This window comes from Salvelinus fontinalis, chromosome 2 (assembly GCF_029448725.1).
Source record: "Salvelinus fontinalis isolate EN_2023a chromosome 2, ASM2944872v1, whole genome shotgun sequence".
Taxonomy (NCBI): domain Eukaryota; kingdom Metazoa; phylum Chordata; class Actinopteri; order Salmoniformes; family Salmonidae; genus Salvelinus; species Salvelinus fontinalis.
The window spans coordinates 92,519,582-92,536,903 of record NC_074666.1 but is presented as its reverse complement, the minus strand read 5'-3'; the positions used below and the strand labels follow the sequence as shown (position 1 = coordinate 92,536,903).

Sequence of the window (17,322 nt, the reverse complement as noted above, 5' to 3'; positions counted from 1 at the left end):
TCCTCTGTTCCTCGGGTGATGTGGAGGTAAACCCAGGCCCTGCATGTCCCCAGTCACCCTCATTTGTTGACTTCTGTGATCGAAAAAGCCTTGGCCTCATGCATGTCAACATCAGAAGCCTCCTCCCTAAGTTTGCCTTACTCACCGCTTTAGCACACTCTGCCAACCCTGATGTCCTTGCCGTGTCCGAATCCTGGCTTAGGAAGGCCACCAAAAATTCTGGGATTTCCATACCCAACTATAACACTTTCCGTCAAGATAGAACTGCCAAAGGGGGAGGAGTTGCAATCTACTGCAGAGATAGCCTGCAAAGTTCTGTCATACTTTCCAGGTCTATGCCCAAACAGTTCGAACTTCTAATTTTAAAAATTAATCTCTCCAAAAATAAGTCTCTCACTGTTGCCGCCTGCTACCGACCCCCCTCAGCTCCCAGCTGTGCCCTGGACACCATCTGTGAATTGATCGCTCCCCATCTAGCTTCAGAGTTTGTTCTGTTAGGTGACCTAAACTGGGATATGCTTAACACCCCGGCAGTCCTACAATCCAAGCTTGATGCCCTCAATCTCACACAAATCATCAAGGAACCCACCAGGTACTACCCTAAATCTGTAAACATGGGCACCCTAATAGACATTATCCTGACCAACCTGCCCTCCAAATACACCTCTGCTGTCTTCAATCAAGATCTCAGCGATCACTGCCTCATTGCCTGTATCCGCCACGGGTCCGCGGTCAAACGACCACCCCTCATCACTGTCAAACGCTCCCTAAAACACTTCTGCGAGCAGGCCTTTCTAATCGACCTGGCCCGGGTACCCTGGAAGGATATTGACCTCATCCCGTCAGTTGAGGATGCCTGGTCATTCTTTAAAAGTTACTTCCTCACCATATTAGACAAGCATGCTCCGTTCAAAAAATGCAGAACCAAGAACAGATATAGCCCTTGGTTCACTCCAGACCTGACTGCCCTCGACCAGCACAAAAACATCCTGTGGCGAACTGCAATAGCATCGAAGAGCCCCCGCGATATGCAACTGTTCAGGGAAGTCAGGAACCAATACACGCAGTCAGTCAGGAAAGCAAAGGCCAGCTTTTTCAAGCAGAAATTTGCATCCTGTAGCTCTAACTCCAAAAAGTTCTGGGATACTGTAAAGTCCATGGAGAACAAGAGCACCTCCTCCCAGCTGCCCACTGCACTGAGGCTAGGTAACACGGTCACCACCGATAAATCCGTGATAATCGAAGACTTCAACAAGCATTTCTCAATGGCTGGCCATGCCTTCCTCCTGGCGACTCCAACCTTGGCCAACAGCCCCGCCCCCCCCGCTGCTACCCGCCCAAGCCTCCCCAGCTTCTCCTTTACCCAAATCCAGATAGCAGATGTTCTGAAAGAGCTGGAAAACCTGGACCCCCTATTTCTGAAACTGTCCGCCGCCATTGTCGCACCCCCTATTACCAGCCTGTTCAACCTCTCCTTCGTATCATCTGAGATCCCCAAGGATTGGAAAGCTGCCGCGGTCATCCCCCTCTTCAAAGGGGGAGACACCCTGGACCCAAACTGTTACAGACCTATATCCATCCTGCCCTGCCTATCTAAGGTCTTCGAAAGCCAAGTCAACAAACAGATCACTGACCATCTCGAAACCCACCGTACCTTCTCCGCTGTGCAATCCGGTTTCCGAGCCGGTCACGGGTGCACCTCAGCCACGCTCAAGGTACTAAACGATATCATAACCGCCATCGATAAAAGACATTACTGTGCAGCCGTCTTCATCGACCTGGCCAAGGCTTTCGACTCTGTCAATCACCATAGTCTTATCGGCAGACTCAGTAGCCTCGGTTTTTCTAATGACTGCCTTGCCTGGTTCACCAACTACTTTGCTGACAGAGTTCAGTGTGTCAAATCGGAGGGCATGTTGTCCGGTCCTCTGGCAGTCTCTATGGGGGTACCACAGGGTTCAATTCTCGGGCCGACTCTTTTCTCTGTATACATCAATGATGTTGCTCTTGCTGCGGGCGATTCCCTGATCCACCTCTACGCAGACGACACCATTCTATATACTTCCGGCCCTTCCTTGGACACTGTGCTATCTAACCTCCAAACGAGCTTCAATGCCATACAACACTCCTTCCGTGGCCTCCAACTGCTCTTAAACGCTAGTAAAACCAAATGCATGCTTTTCAACCGTTCGCTGCCTGCACCCGCACGCCCGACTAGCATCACCACCCTGGACGGTTCCGACCTAGAATATGTGGACATCTATAAGTACCTAGGTGTCTGGCTAGACTGCAAACTCTCCTTCCAGACTCATATCAAACATCTCCAATCCAAAATCAAATCAAGAATCGGCTTTCTATTCCGCAACAAAGCCTCCTTCACTCACGCCGCCAAACTTACCCTAGTAAAACTGACTATCCTACCGATCCTCGACTTCGGCGATGTCATCTACAAAATAGCTTCCAATACTCTACTCAGCAAACTGGATGCAGTTTATCACAGTGCCATTCGTTTTGTTACTAAAGCACCTTATACGACCCACCACTGCGACCTGTATGCCCTAGTCGGCTGGCCCTCGCTACATGTTCGTCGTCAGACCCACTGGCTCCAGGTCATCTACAAGGCTATGCTAGGTAAAGTGCCGCCTTATCTCAGTTCACTGGTCACGATGGCTACACCCACCCGCAGCACGCCAGCAGGTGTATCTCACTGATCATCCCTAAAGCCAAAACCTCATTTGGACGCCTTTCCTTCCAGTTCTCTGCTGCCTGCGACTGGAACGAATTGCAAAAATCTCTGAAGTTGGAGACTTTTATCTCCCTCAACAACTTTAAAAATCTGCTATCCGAGCAGCTAACCGATCGCTGCAGCTGTACATAGTCCATCTGTAAACTACCCACCCAATTTACCTACCTCACCCCCCATACTGCTTTTATTTATTTACTTTTCTGATCTTTTGCACACCAGTATCTCTTCTTGCACATGATCATCTGATGATTTATCACTCCAGTGTTAATCTGCTAAATTGTAATTATTCGATTTATTGCCTATCTCATGCCTTTTGCACACATTGTATATAGATTCTCTTTTTTTTTCTACCATGTTATTGACTTGTCTATTGTTTACTCCATGTGTAACTCTGTGTTGTCTGTTCACACTGCTATGCTTTATCTTGGCCAGGTCGCAGTTGCAAATGAGAACTTGTTCTCAACTAGCCTACCTGGTTAAATAAAGGTGAAATAAAAAAATAAAAAATAAATTTTTTGGGGGGGTAAATTCAACCACAACGCTATCCTCCTGATTCCTGCTTACAAGACAAAATTAAAGCAGGAAGCACCAGTGACTTGGTCTATAAAAAAGTGGTCAGATGAAGCAGATGCTAAACTACAGGACTGTTTTGCTATCACAGACTGGAACATGTTCCGGGATTCTTCCGATGACATTGAGGAATATACCACATCAGTCACGGGCTTTATCAATAAGTGCATAGACGACGTCTTCCCCACAGTGACTGTACGTATGTACCCCAACCAGAAGCCATGGATTACAGGCAACATCCGCACTGAGCTAAAGGGTAGAGCTGCCGCTTTCAAGGTTCGGGACTCTAACCCGGAAGCTTACAAGAAATCCTGCTATGCCCTGCGACGAACCATCAAACAGGCAAAGCGTCAATACAGGGCTAAGATTGAATCATACTACACCGGCTCCGACGCTTGTCGGATGTGGCAGCGCTTGCAAACTATTACAGATTACAAAGGGAAGCACAGCCGCGAGCTGCCCAGTGACACGAGCCTACCAGACGAGCTACATCACTTCTATGCTCGCTTCGAGGCAAGCAGCACTTGAGGCATGCATGAGAGCATTAGCTGTTCCGGACGACTCTCCATAGCCGACGTGAGTAACATCTTTAAACAGGTCAACATACACAAGGCTGCGGGGCCAGACGGATTACTAGGACGTGTGCTCTGGGCATGTGCTGACCAACTGGCAGGTGTCTTCACTGACATTTTCAACATGTCCCTGATTGAGTCTGTAATACCAACATGTTTCAAGTAGACCACCATAGTCCCTGTGCCCAAGAACACAAAGGAAACCTGCCTAAATGACTACAGACCCGTAGCACTCAGATCCACAGATGATGCACAATCTCTATTGCACTCCACACTGCCCTTTCCCACCTGGACAAAAGGAACACCTATGTGAGAATGCTATTCATTGACTACAGCTCAGCGTTCAACACCATAGTACCCTCAAAGCTCATCACTAAGCTAAGGAACCTGGGACTAAACACCTCCCTCTGCAACTGGATTCTGGACTTCATGACGGGCCGCCCCCAGGTGGTGAGGGTAGGTAGCAACACATCTGCCATGCTGATCTTCATCACTGGAGCTCCCCAGGGGTGCGTGCTCAGTCCCCTCCTGTACTCCTTGTTCACCCACGACTGCATGGCCAGGCACGACTCCAACAAAATCATTAAGTTTGCAGACGACAGTGGTAGGCCTGATAAACAGCCTATAGGGAGGAGGTCAGAGACCTGGCCGGGTGGTGCCAGAATAACAACCTATCCCTCAACGTAACCAAGACTATGGAGATGATTGTGGACTACAGGAAAAGGAGCACCGAGCACGCCCCCATTCTCATCGACGGGGCTGTGTTGGAGCAGGTTGAGAGCTTCAAGTTCCTTGGTGTCCACATCAACAACAAACTAGAATGATCCAAGCACACCAAGACAGTCATGAAGAGGGCACAACAAAGCCTATTCCCCCTCAGGAAACTAAAAAGATTTGGCATGGGTCCTGAGATCCTCAAAAGGTTCTACAGCTGCAACATCGAGAGCATCCTGACTGGTTGCATCACTGCCTGGCACGGCAATTGCTCGGCCTCCGACCGCAAGGCACTTCAGAGGGTAGTGTGTACGGCCCAGTACATCACTGGGGCAAAGCTGCCTGTAATCCAGGACCTCTACACCAGGCGGCGTCAGAGGAAGGCCCTAAAAATTGTCAAAGACCCCAGCCACCCCAGTCATAGACTGTTCTCTCTACTACCGCATAGCAAGCAGTACCGGAGTGCCAAGTCTAGGACAAAAAGGCTTCTCAACAGTTTTTACCCCCAAGCCATAAGACTCCTGAACAGGTAACCAATGGTTACCTGGACTATTTGCATTGTGTGCCCCCCCCAACCCCTCTTTTACGGTGCTGCTACTCTCTGTTTATCATATATGCATAGTCACATTCATGTACATACTACCTCAATTGGCCCGACCAACCAGTGCTCCCGTACATTGGCTAACTGGGCTATCTGTATTGTGTCCCACCACCTGCCAACCCCTCTTTTTACGCTCCTGCTACTCTCTGTTCATCATATATGCATAGTCACTTTAACCATACCTACATGTACATACTACCTTAATAAGCCTGACTAACCGGTGTCTGTATATAGCCTTGCTACTGTTATTTTCAAATGTCTTTTTACTGTTGTTTTATTTCTTTACTTACACACACACACCTTTTTTTTGCACTATTGGTTAGAGCCTGTAAGTAAGCATTTCACTGTAAGGTCCACATCTGTTGTATTCGGCGCACGTGACAAATAAACTTTGATTTGATTTAATTTGAATAATCCAACGTGTTTGTTCTTCAGCTGATCATGTACATCAATTTAATATATTGATCATTTACCATAATTTTATCTATTGATCATTTACCATAATTGTATCTATTGATCATGTACATCAGTTTAATCTATGTACATTAACCTCACCAGCAACTGTTGTGGGACTAATTTCAAACACAAGCAGTAAATCTCTGTCATGTTTACTCTGTATTCACAGACTCGCTGGCTGTGAACTCAGAGAAACATCTTGTGAAGTGTTGGCTTCAGTTCTCAGTTCAAACTCCTCACACCTGAGAGAGCTGGATCTGAGTAACAATGACCTGAAGGATTCAGGAGTGAAGCTCCTCTCTGCTAGACTGGGGAATCCCCACTGTAAACTGGAGACTCTGAGGTAAGTATTCCTGTAGTTGGTCAACAAGTGATAACTGTTCACCAGATCCACATGTAATACAAGGTGTGTAAACTATAAACTCCAGTGGGTGATCGAGGATAAGACGAACAACCATAGATATAAACCAAAACATACTACATTTTAATACTGTTGTTGGATTGCATTTTAATGCAGGTCTACATTGCCTTCAGAAAGTATGCATACCCCTTGACATAGTCCACATGTTGTGTTACAGCCTGAATTCAAAATTTGATTAAATGTTGTTTTTTCACCTACTGTATCTACACACAATACCCCATAATGACAAATTGAAAACATGTTTTTAGAAATGTTTGAAAACGTATTGAAAATGAAATACAGAAATATTTCATTTACATAAGTATTCAACCCCCTGAGTCAATAAATGATAGAATCACCTTTGGCAGCGATTACAGCTGTGAGTCTTTTTAGGTAAGTCTTTAAGAGATTTGCACACCTGGATTGTAAAATATATTACATTATTCTTTAAAAAAATTCTTTGATCTTTGTCAAATTGGTTGTAGATCATTGCTAGACAGACATTTTCAAGTCTCGCCATAGACTTTCAAGCAGATTTAAGTCAAAACTGTAATTCGGCCACTCAGGAACATTCACATTTTTTTTTAATAAGCAACTCCTGTGTAGATTTGGCCATGTGTTTTAGGTTATTGTCCTGATGAAAGGTGAATCCCTCTCCCAGTGTCTGGTGGAAAGTAGACTGAACCAGGTTTTCATCTAGGATTTTGCCTGTGCTTAGCTCCATTCCGTTTCTTTTTTATCCTGAAACTCCCCTGTCCTTAACAATTACAAGCAGAACCATAACATGATGTGGCCACCAGTATGCTTGAAAATATGGAGAGTGGTACTCAATAATGTGTTGTATTGGATTTGCCCCAAACATAATACTTTCTATTCAGGACAAAAAGTGAATTGCTTCGCTACATTGGAAAACCTCCCTGGTCTCTGTGTTTGAAATTCACTGCTCGACTGAGGGACCTTACAGATACACTGGCAAGAAAAGGATGTGAACCCCTTGGAATTACCTAGATTTCTGCATAAATTGGTCATCTGGTCTTCATCTAGGCCACAACAATAGACAAACACAGTCTGCTTAAACTAATAACTCACAAACAATTATACGCTTTCATGTCTTTATTGAACACACCGTGTAAACATTCCCAGTGCAGGGTGGAAAAAGTATGTGAACCCTTGGATTTAATAACTGGTTGACCCTCCTTTGGCAACAATAACCTCAACCAAACGTTTTCTGTAGTTGCGGATCAGACCTGCGCAACGGTCTGGAGGAATTTTGGACCATTCCTCTTTACAAAATTGTTTAAGTTCTGCAATATTATTGGGATGTCTGGTGTGAACTGCTCTTGTGGTCATGCCACAGCATCTCAATTGGGTCAGAACTCTGGGCCACTCCAGAAGGCGTATTTTCTTCTGTTGAAGCCATTGTGTTGTTGATTTACTTCTGTGTTTTGGGTCGTTGTCCCGTTGCATCACCAAACTTCTGTTGAGCTTCAATTGGGGGGCAGATAGCCTAACATACTCCTGCAAAATGTCTTGACGAACTTGGGAATTCATTTTTCCGTCGATGATAGCAAGCTGTCCAGGCCCTGAAGCAGCAAAGCAGCTCCAAACCATGATGCTCCCTCCACCATACTTTACAGTTGGGATGAGATTTTGATGATGGTGTGCTGTGCCTTTTTTTCTCCACACATAGTGTTGTGTGTTCCTTCCAAACAACTCAGCTGTAGTTTCATCTGTCCACAGAATATTTTGCCCATAGCGCTGTGGAACATCCAGGTGCACTTTTGCAAACTTCAGACATTCAGCAGTGGCTTCTTCCGTGGTGTCCTCCCATGAACACCATTCTTGTTTAGTGTTTAGAGTCTACGTATCGTAGACTCGTCAACAGAGATGTTAGCATGTTCCAAAGATTTCTGTAAGTCTTTAGCTGACACTGTAGGATTCTTCTTAACCTCATTGACCATTCTGCACTGTGCTCTTGCAGTCATCTTTGCAGGACGGCCACTCCTAGAGAGAGTAGCAACAGTGCTGAACTTTCTCCATTTATAGACAATTTGTCTTACCGTGGACTGATGCACATTGGGGCTTTTAGAGATACTTTTGTAACTCTTTCCAGCTTTATGCAAGTCAACAATTCATAATCTTAGGTCTTCTGAGATCTCTTTTGTTCGAGGCATGGATCACATCAGCCAATGCTTCAGGTGAATAGCAAACTCAAATTGTGTGAGTGTTTTTTAAAGGGCAAGGCAGCTCTTACCAACTCTTCCAATCTCGTCTCATTGATTGGACTCCAGGTTAGCTGCCTCCTGACTCCAATTAGCTTTTTGGAGAAGTTATTAGCCTAGGGGTTCACATACTTTTTCCAACCTACACTGTGAATGATTAAATGATATTGACAAGAAAAATACGATAATTTGTGTGTTATTAGTTTAAGCACACTATGTTTGTCTGTTGCTGTGAACTAGATGAAGATCAGATCAAATTGTATGACCAATTTATGCAGAAATCCAGGTAATTCCAAAGTGTTCACATACAATTACAGTGGCAAGAAAAAGTATGTGTGCTGTACATTAGATGGGGTAAACATTGCAAAATCATGTTAAAAACTATTGTTGCACACAGAGTGAGTCCATTCAACTTACAGGTACACTGAACAATAATATAAGCGCAACATGCAACAACTTCAAAGAATTTACTGAGTTACAGTTCATGGAAGTATTATCTTGGGAAAGGAGAAACGCTCACTATCAGGAATGTAAACAACATTTAAGAGAAATAAGCTTTGTGTGCATATGGAACATTTCTGGGATCTTTTATTTGAAAACATGGGACCAACACTTTACATGCTGTGTTTATATTTTTGTTCAGTGTAGTAGCTAGAGCCCTTGAGCTAGCTAGCTAGCCATCTGACTGAAATATTAGCAACTTTTTACCAGTTGTACACTCATTCTCCAAGAGTCCGATTTTTTTTTGTTTGGGGAATGTCTGTTAACACGACAGGACTCGAGGGATATTTAAAAAAAATCCTTATGGGGCCTCCGGAGTGGCGCAGCGGTCTAAGGCACTGCAGTGCTAGAGGCGTCACTACAGATGCAGGTTCGATCCCGGGCTGTGTCGTAGCGGGCCGCGACCGGGAGACCCAGGAGGTGGCGCACAATTGTCCCAGCATCGTTTGGGTTAGGGGAGAGTTTGGCTGGCTGGGATGTCCTTATCCCATCGCACGGAGTCGTACAGTGCGATGGGATAAGGACATCCCAGCCAGCCAAACTCTCCCCTAACCCAAACGATGGGCACATGCACGCTGACTTCTCAAGAAGTAGTGTGGCTTGGTTGGGTTGTGTTTCGGGGGATGCATGTCTCTCGACCTTCGCCTCTCCCGTTCAGCGATGGGACAAGACTGTAACTACCACTTGGATATCAATAAATTGGGGGTAAAAAGGGAGAAAAAGGTGCCTTATGTCCTGCATCTCGCAAGGCCACCGCCAGCAGCGTCTCTCTGTCACCTACCAGCTTTGGTCTGGGCTGAGGTCATTTGTTTCACGTCTCAGCCTGTGCAGAGTTTGCTGTTGGACAGAGTGGTGAGGGAGGGACCAGGCGAACGGAGGGACCAGGCGAACATAACGAGCATACTTGAATCATGATTCCACATGATTCTGCGCGATTAGAACTCTGATCAATAACATTAGTGTTCTGACTGTTGATCAAGACTGGGCACACAGTAATAAGTGGGTAAATGCTAATTAAGTCAATAAAAATATGAGCAAATGACGTTTACATGGATTTGCGCTCCACTACATCCCTGCACATGTGTTTACAAAGGCCAAAATACACAAGAAAATCCATAATTCAATGTAAATCTGATATCTTACCATCTGACCTTTGTCTGACAGTATATGGAGTCATTCATTTAAATACATTTAAAAAGATGCAACTTTATCTTTTCACCACCAGAGGATAGCAGTGTGGTTTTAATATGATTTTACTATTTGCAGGCTGTCAGGCTGTCTAGTCACAGAGGAAGGCTGTGCTTCTCTGGTCTCAGCTCTGAGGTCAAACCCCTCACACCTGAGAGAGCTGGACCTGAGTAACAATGACCTGAAGGATTCAGGAGTGAAGCTGCTCTCTGCTGAACTGGGGAATCCACACTGTCAACTGGAGAAACTCAAGTATGTAGAGGGTTTGTGTTAATCCATGTTAATGATTTCAGGTTAGGTATGATAATTGACAGTTATCAGGTTAGGTTTGATAATCGACAGTTATCAGGTTAGGTATGATAATTTACATTTACTGTAAGCCAGACATAATTAACTCATCACCACATGGACAACGTGATATACTAATCGTGTGTGTGTGTGTGTGTGTACATTTACTGCCTGTTCTCCTGCTCCCCTTACAGTGTGGAACCTGTTGGAGTGAACACAATCAAACCTTGGCCTAGAAAATGTGAGTGTTGACTGCTGTGAAGAATTAACCTGTTACTCAGTCTTATTTCTAGTTGACTCAAATAAATATAATGTTTCAGAGCTTGATAAGTGAGTTATGCATGTGTGGTTACACACTAATAGGACTTCACTCTTTTGGGGTTATATTTTGCTGTGTGTTTATATTGTTACCTTCCCCCAAGACAAACTCCCAAATGTTGCTCACAACAAAGGGAACTAACAAAGGAATCACTCACAACCAAATCAAACCAGGTTGGGTTTTAAAATGGGTTCTCAAAGATACTTACTGGTGTCCACTGAATGTTGACTAGCAACAAGAAAGTGGGACCTAAAAGACTGTCACGATCGTTATAATACGTGGACCAAGATGCAGCGTGGTATGGTTCCATCCTCTTTATTATGAAGTGAAACTCAAAAAGAACAATAAATACAAAACAAACGTGAAGCTGCTATAGTGCTCACAGGCAACTATACATAGTCAAGATCCCACAAAGCACAAAGGGGAAATGGCTGCCTAAATATGATCCCCAACCAGAGACAACGATTAACAGCTGCCTCTGATTGGGAACCATACCAGGCCAACATAGAAATATAATTACCTAGATGACCCACCCTAGTCACACCCCGACCAAACCAACATAGAGAATAAAAAGCTCTCTATGGTCAGGGCGTGACAAAGACACCCACCATGAGTGCCCACTAAAGTGGCCCCAGGCAAACTAAAACAAAAAACAACTTAGAATATGGAGTAAATACAAAAGTGGCACAAACGAAATCTAAGATATGAACCCAAAATACTTTATCAACTTAAAGAAGCAATGCTACAAAGAGGTGCCACTCTTTCAACATCTCTCAAGCCAACTGGAGCACTGGGCCAGCCACTCTTAGACATCATGAGGTGACACCAATCGGTGCGCCCCACATACTAACGTGCTAAAGCCCAACCTCAAAACATAAATGGAAAAACCAAATACTTTAACAATGTCACCATACAGTATAACATATGATCTTTCAGCAAGTCTTAGATAACCTGTCCTTGGTCCTTTAATACCTGGAAACATTAACATTCTGATGTGGTCTTTTAATACCTAGAAACATTAACATTCTGATGTGGTCTTTTAATACCTAGAAACATTAACATTCTGATGTGGTCTTTTAATACCTAGAAACATTAACATTCTGATGTGGTCTTTTAATACCTAGAAACATTAACATTCTGATGTGGTCCTTTAATACCTGGAAACATTAACATTCTGATGTGGTCCTTTAATACCTAGAAACATTAACATTCTGATGTGGTCCTTTAATACCTAGAAACATTCTGATGTGGTCCTTTAATACCTAGAAACATTAACATTCTGATGTGGTCCTTTAATACCTGGAAACATTAATATTCTGATGTGGTCCTCTAATACCTAGAAACATTCTGATGTGGTCCTTTAATACCTAGAAACATTAATATTCTGATGTGGTCCTTTAATACCTAGAAACATTAACATTCTGATGTGGTCCTTTAATACCTAGAAACATTAACATTCTGATGTGGTCCTTTAATACCTAGAAACATTAATATTCTGATGTGGTCCTTTAATACCTGGAAACATTAACATTCTGATGTGGTCCTTTAATAACAAGAAACATTCTGATGTGGTCCTTTAATACCTGGAAACATTAATATTCTGATGTGGTCCTTTAATAACAAGAAACATTCTGATGTGGTCCTTTAATACCTAGAAACATTAACATTCTGATGTGGTCCTTTAATACCTGGAAACATTAACATTCTGCTGTGGTCCTTTAATACCTAGAAACATTAACATTCTGATGTGGTCCTTTAATAACTAGAAACATTAACATTCTGATGTGGTCCTTTAATACCTAGAAACATTCTGATGTGGTCCTTTAATACCTAGAAACATTAATATTCTGATGTGGTCCTTTAATACCTAGAAACATTAACATTCTGATGTGGTCCTTTAATACCTGGAAACATTAACATTCTGATGTGGTCCTTTAATACCTGGAAACATTCTGATGTGGTCCTTTAATACCTGGAAACATTCTGATGTGGTCCTTTAATACCTGGAAACATTAACATTCTGATGTGATATGAAAATGATTTGCAATACCCTGGTCTCTCCCATCAGATGCCTGTGATCTCACACTGGACCCAAACACAGCATACAAACACCTCTCTCTGTCTGAGGAGAACAGAAAGGTGACATGGAGGAGAGAGGAGCAGCCGTATCCTGATCACCCAGATAGATTTTACAACTGGAGACAGGTGCTGTGTAGAGAGGGTTTGACTGGACTCTGTTACTGGGAGGTAGAGTGGAGTCAGTGTGGGGCTTATATAGCAGTGACATATAAAGGAATCAGCAGGAGAGGAGTGGGTAATGACTGTGGGCTTGGATACAATGACAAGTCCTGGAGTCTGGACTGCTCTGACAACAGTTACTCTGCCAGGCATAATAATAATCACACTGACATAGATGTCCCCTTCTCCAGATCCCACAGAGTAGGAGTGTATCTGGACTGGCCAGCCGGCACTCTGTCCTTCTACAGAGTCTCCTCTGACTCACTGACCCACCTGCACACATTCCACACCACATTCACTGAGCCCCTCTATCCAGGGTTTTGGCTTTGGGGTGACTCCTCAGTGTCCCTGTGTCAGGTGGTCCCTGTGTCAAACACAGTATGATGTTTCAATCTAATCCTGGTTCAGTAAAATAATCTGGAGCAATAATGTAGAATAGCTCTCTAGGCTGTTAACACATGATTGTAAATATTGGTTTGACTCCTCAGTGTCAAACACAACATGTTTCACTCTAATCCTGGTTATGTTCAGTAAGACACAATGGAACAAGAATTGATATGAACTCTCTAGTCATGAGTTAACAGTTGATTATTAAATCTAAATATTCATGATTATTCACTACTGAAGTTGATAGACGTAAAATAGAGGCATTAATGAAATGTATCACCACTGTTAAAACTTAGAAATCATTGATCTTGCTGTTATTGCTTTTTCATGTTTGTAAATATTGTTGTCTGTAGAATGTTTTTTTGTCAAATTGTTGACAAAACAATCCTGCTTCTGTATAAACACAATTCCACTGAATGAAATGTACATGTGACAGATGTGACTAATAAAGGTTAATCAACCAGATGAAAGAAGAGAGGTGGAAATGTTTTAATATTGATCAGAATACGGTATTTAAATACATGGAGTTAACAAACAACAGTTTGGGTCAGTTTATTTCTGTAAATAATAACCATGTTAAACAATATATAAACATTTGTCATGGAAAGAGCAACTATTCCTAATGTTTTGGAAAGTCAGTGTGTATATATACACTGCTCAAAAAAATAAAGGGAACACTAAAATAACACATCCTAGATCTGAATGAATGAAATATTCTTATTAAATACTTTTTTCTTTACATAGTTGAATGTGCTGACAACAAAATCACACAACAATTATCAATGGAAATCAAATTTATCAACCCATGGAGGTCTGGATTTGGAGTCACACTTTTTTCTTTACATAGTTGAATGTGCTGACAACAAAATCACACAAAAATGATCAATGGAAATCAAATTTATCAACCCATGGAGGTCTGGATTTGGAGTCACACTCAAAATTAAAGTGGAAAACCACACTACAGGCTGATCCAACTTTGATGTAATGTCCTTAAAACAAGTCAAAATGAGGCTCAGTAGTGTGTGTGGGCTCCACGTGCCTGTATGACCTCCCTACAACGCCTGGGCATGCTCCTGATGAGGTGGCGGATGGTCTCCTGAGGGATCTCCTCCCAGACCTGGAATAAAGCATCTGCCAACTCCTGGACAGTCTGTGGTGCAACTGTTGGTGGATGGAGCGAGACATGATGTCCCAGATGTGCTCAATTGGATTCAGGTCTGGGGAACGGGCGGGCCAGTCCATAGCATCAATGCCTTCCTCTTGCAGGAACTGCTGACACACTCCAGCCACATGAGGTCTAGCATTGTCTTGCATTAGGAGGAACCCAGGGCCAACCGCACCAGCATATGGTCTCACAAGGGGTCTGAGGATCTCATCTCGGTACCTAATGGCAGTCAGGCTACCTCTGGCGAGCACATGGAGGGCTGTGCGGCCCCCCAAAGAAATGCCACCCCACACCATGACTGACCCATCGCCAAACCGGTCATGTTGGAGGATGTTGCAGGCAGCAGAACGTTCTCTACGGCGTCTCCAGACTCTGTCACGTCTGTCACGTGCTCAGTGTGAACCTGCTTTCATCTGTGAAGAGCACAGGGCGCCAGTGGCGAATTTGCCAATCTTGGTGTTCTCTGGCAAATGCCAAACGTCCTGCACGGTGTTGGGCTGTAAGCACAACCCCCACCTTTGGACGTCGGGCCCTCATACCACCCTCATGGAGTCTGTTTCTGACCGTTTGAGCAGACACATGCACATTTGTGGCCTGCTGGAGGTCATTTTGCAGGGTGGTGGCAGTGCTCCTCCTGATCCTCCTTGCACAAAGGCGGAGGTAGCGGTCCTGCTGCTGGGTTGTTGCCCTCCTACGGCCTCCTCCACGTCTCCTGATGTACTGGCCTGTCTCCTGGTAGCGCCTCCATGCTCTGGACACTACGCTGACAGACACAGCAAACCTTCTTGCCACAGCTCGCATTGATGTGCCATCCTGGATAAGCTGCACTACCTGAGCCACTTGTGTGGGTTGTAGACTCCGTCTCATGCTACCACTAGAGTGAAAGCACCGCCAGCATTCAAAAGTGACCAAAACATCAGCCAGGAAGCATAGGAACTGAGAAGTGGTCTGTGGTCACCACCTGCAGAACCACTCCTTTATTGGGGGTGTCTTGCTAATTGCCTATAATTTCCACCTGTTGTCTATTCCATTTGCACAACAGCTTGTGAAATGTATTGTCAATCAGTGTTGCTTCCTAAGTAGACAGTTTGATTTCACAGAAGTGTGATTGACTTGGAGTTACATTGTATTGTGTTCCCTTTATTTTTTTGAGCAGTGTATATATATACAGTACCAGTCAAAAGTTTGGACACCTACTCATTCAAGGGTTTTTCTTTATTTTTACTATCTTCTACATTGTAGAATAATAGTGAAGACATCAAAACTATTAAATAAAACATATGGAATCATGTAGTAACCAAAAAAGTGTTAAACAAATCAAAATATATTTTAGATTCTTTGAAGTAGCCACCCTTTGCCTTGACAGCTTTGCACACTCTTGACAGCTTTGCACATTCTCTCAACCAGCCTCATGAGGTAGTCACCTGGAATGCATTTCAATTAACAGGTGTGCCTTGTTAAAAGTTAATTTGTGGATTTTTTTTCCTTCTTAATGCGTTTGAGCCAATCAGTTGTGTTGTGACAAGGTAAGGGTGGTATACATGAGATAGCCCTATTTGGTAAACTACCAAGTCCATATTACGTCAAGAACAGCTCAAATAAAGAGGAATGACAGTCTATCATTACTTTAAGACACGAAGGTCAGTCAATTCAGAACATTTCAAGAACTGGGAACGTTTCCTCAATTGCAGTCGCAAAAACCATCAAGCACTATGATGAAACTGGCTCTCATGAGGACCGCCACAGGAAAGGAAGACCCAAAGTTACCTCTGCTGCAGAGGATAAGTTCATTAGAATTACCAGCCTCAGAAATTAATGCCCAAATAAATGCTTCACAGAGTTCAAGTAACAGACACATCTCAACATCAACTGTTCAGAGGAGACTGCGTGAATCAGGTCTTCATGGTCGAATTGCTGCAAAGAATCCACTACTAAAGGACACCAATAAGAAGACACTTGCATGGGCAAAGAAACACGAGCAATGGACATTAGACTAATGGAATTCTGTCCTTTGGTCTGATGAGTCCAAATGTGATATTTTTGGTTCCAACCGCCGTGTCTTTGTGAGACGCAGAGTAGGTGAACTAATGATCTCCTCATTGTGTGGTTTCCACCTTGAAGCATGGAGGAGGTGTGATGGTGTGGGTTGCTTAGCTGGTGACACTGTTGCTGATTTATTAAGAATTCAAGGCACACTTACCCAGCATGGCTAACACAGCATTCTGCAGCGATACGCCATCCCATCTGGTTTGCGCTTAGTGGGACCATCATTTGTTTTTCAACAGGACAATGACCCAACACACCTCCAGGCTGTGTAAGGGCTATTTGACCAAGAAGGAGAGTGATGGAGTGCTGCATCAGATGACCTGGCCTCCACAATCACCCGACCTCAACCCAGTTGAGAAAGTTTGGGATGAGTTGAACCGCAGAGTGACGGAAAAGCAGCCAACAAGTGCTCAGCATATGTGGGAACTCCTCAAGACTGTTGGAAAAGCATTCCTCATTGAGAGAATGCCAAGAGTTTACAAAGCTGAGAACAGTGTCAACATCTTTAGTTCACACAATCAAGGCAAAGGGTGGCTACTTTGAAGAATCTAAAATATTAAATATATTTTAATTTGTTTAACACTTTTTTGGTTACTACTACCATATGTGTTATTTTGATAGTTTTGATGTCTTCACTATTAATCTACAATGTAGAACATAGTAAAATCAAAGAAAAACCCTTGAATGATTAGCTGTTCTAAAACTTTTGACTGGTACTGCATATTTGTTACATTTGTACACTACCAATCCATTTTAACATGTTTAGTGTTGGAGTGATAGTTTATACATGACCACAATGACGTCACCTGTAGTTGTTGTTGGACCACATGACCACAATGACGTCACCTGTAGTTGTTGTTGAACCACATGACCACAATGATGTCACCTGTAGTTGTTGTTGAACCACAT

The 17,322-nt window shown here is 43.5% G+C and overlaps 1 protein-coding gene and 1 long non-coding RNA gene across 6 annotated transcripts in view; one reads left to right on the top strand and one right to left on the bottom strand.

Annotated features, from left to right (window-relative positions):
- The window catches only part of LOC129831849 (NACHT, LRR and PYD domains-containing protein 3-like), a 40,317-nt gene extending 26,577 nt beyond the window's left edge, over positions 1-13,740 (top strand). For all 5 annotated transcript variants that reach the window (XM_055895358.1, XM_055895388.1, XM_055895379.1 and 2 more), the window contains 4 exons: positions 5,829-6,002; positions 10,049-10,222; positions 10,453-10,499; positions 12,646-13,740. In XM_055895358.1, coding sequence (XP_055751333.1) covers positions 5,829-6,002; positions 10,049-10,222; positions 10,453-10,499; positions 12,646-13,199 — 949 coding nt within the window. In that variant the 3' untranslated portion in view covers positions 13,200-13,740. The remainder of the gene's footprint in view (positions 1-5,828; positions 6,003-10,048; positions 10,223-10,452; positions 10,500-12,645) is intronic.
- Positions 10,877-12,646, bottom strand: LOC129832037 (uncharacterized). Its single transcript, XR_008755856.1, has 2 exons — positions 12,581-12,646; positions 10,877-12,549 (listed from the first exon to the last, which is right to left on the bottom strand). It is a non-coding gene; the product is annotated as an uncharacterized LOC129832037 (long non-coding RNA).
- Positions 13,741-17,322: the final 3,582 nt, after the last annotated feature.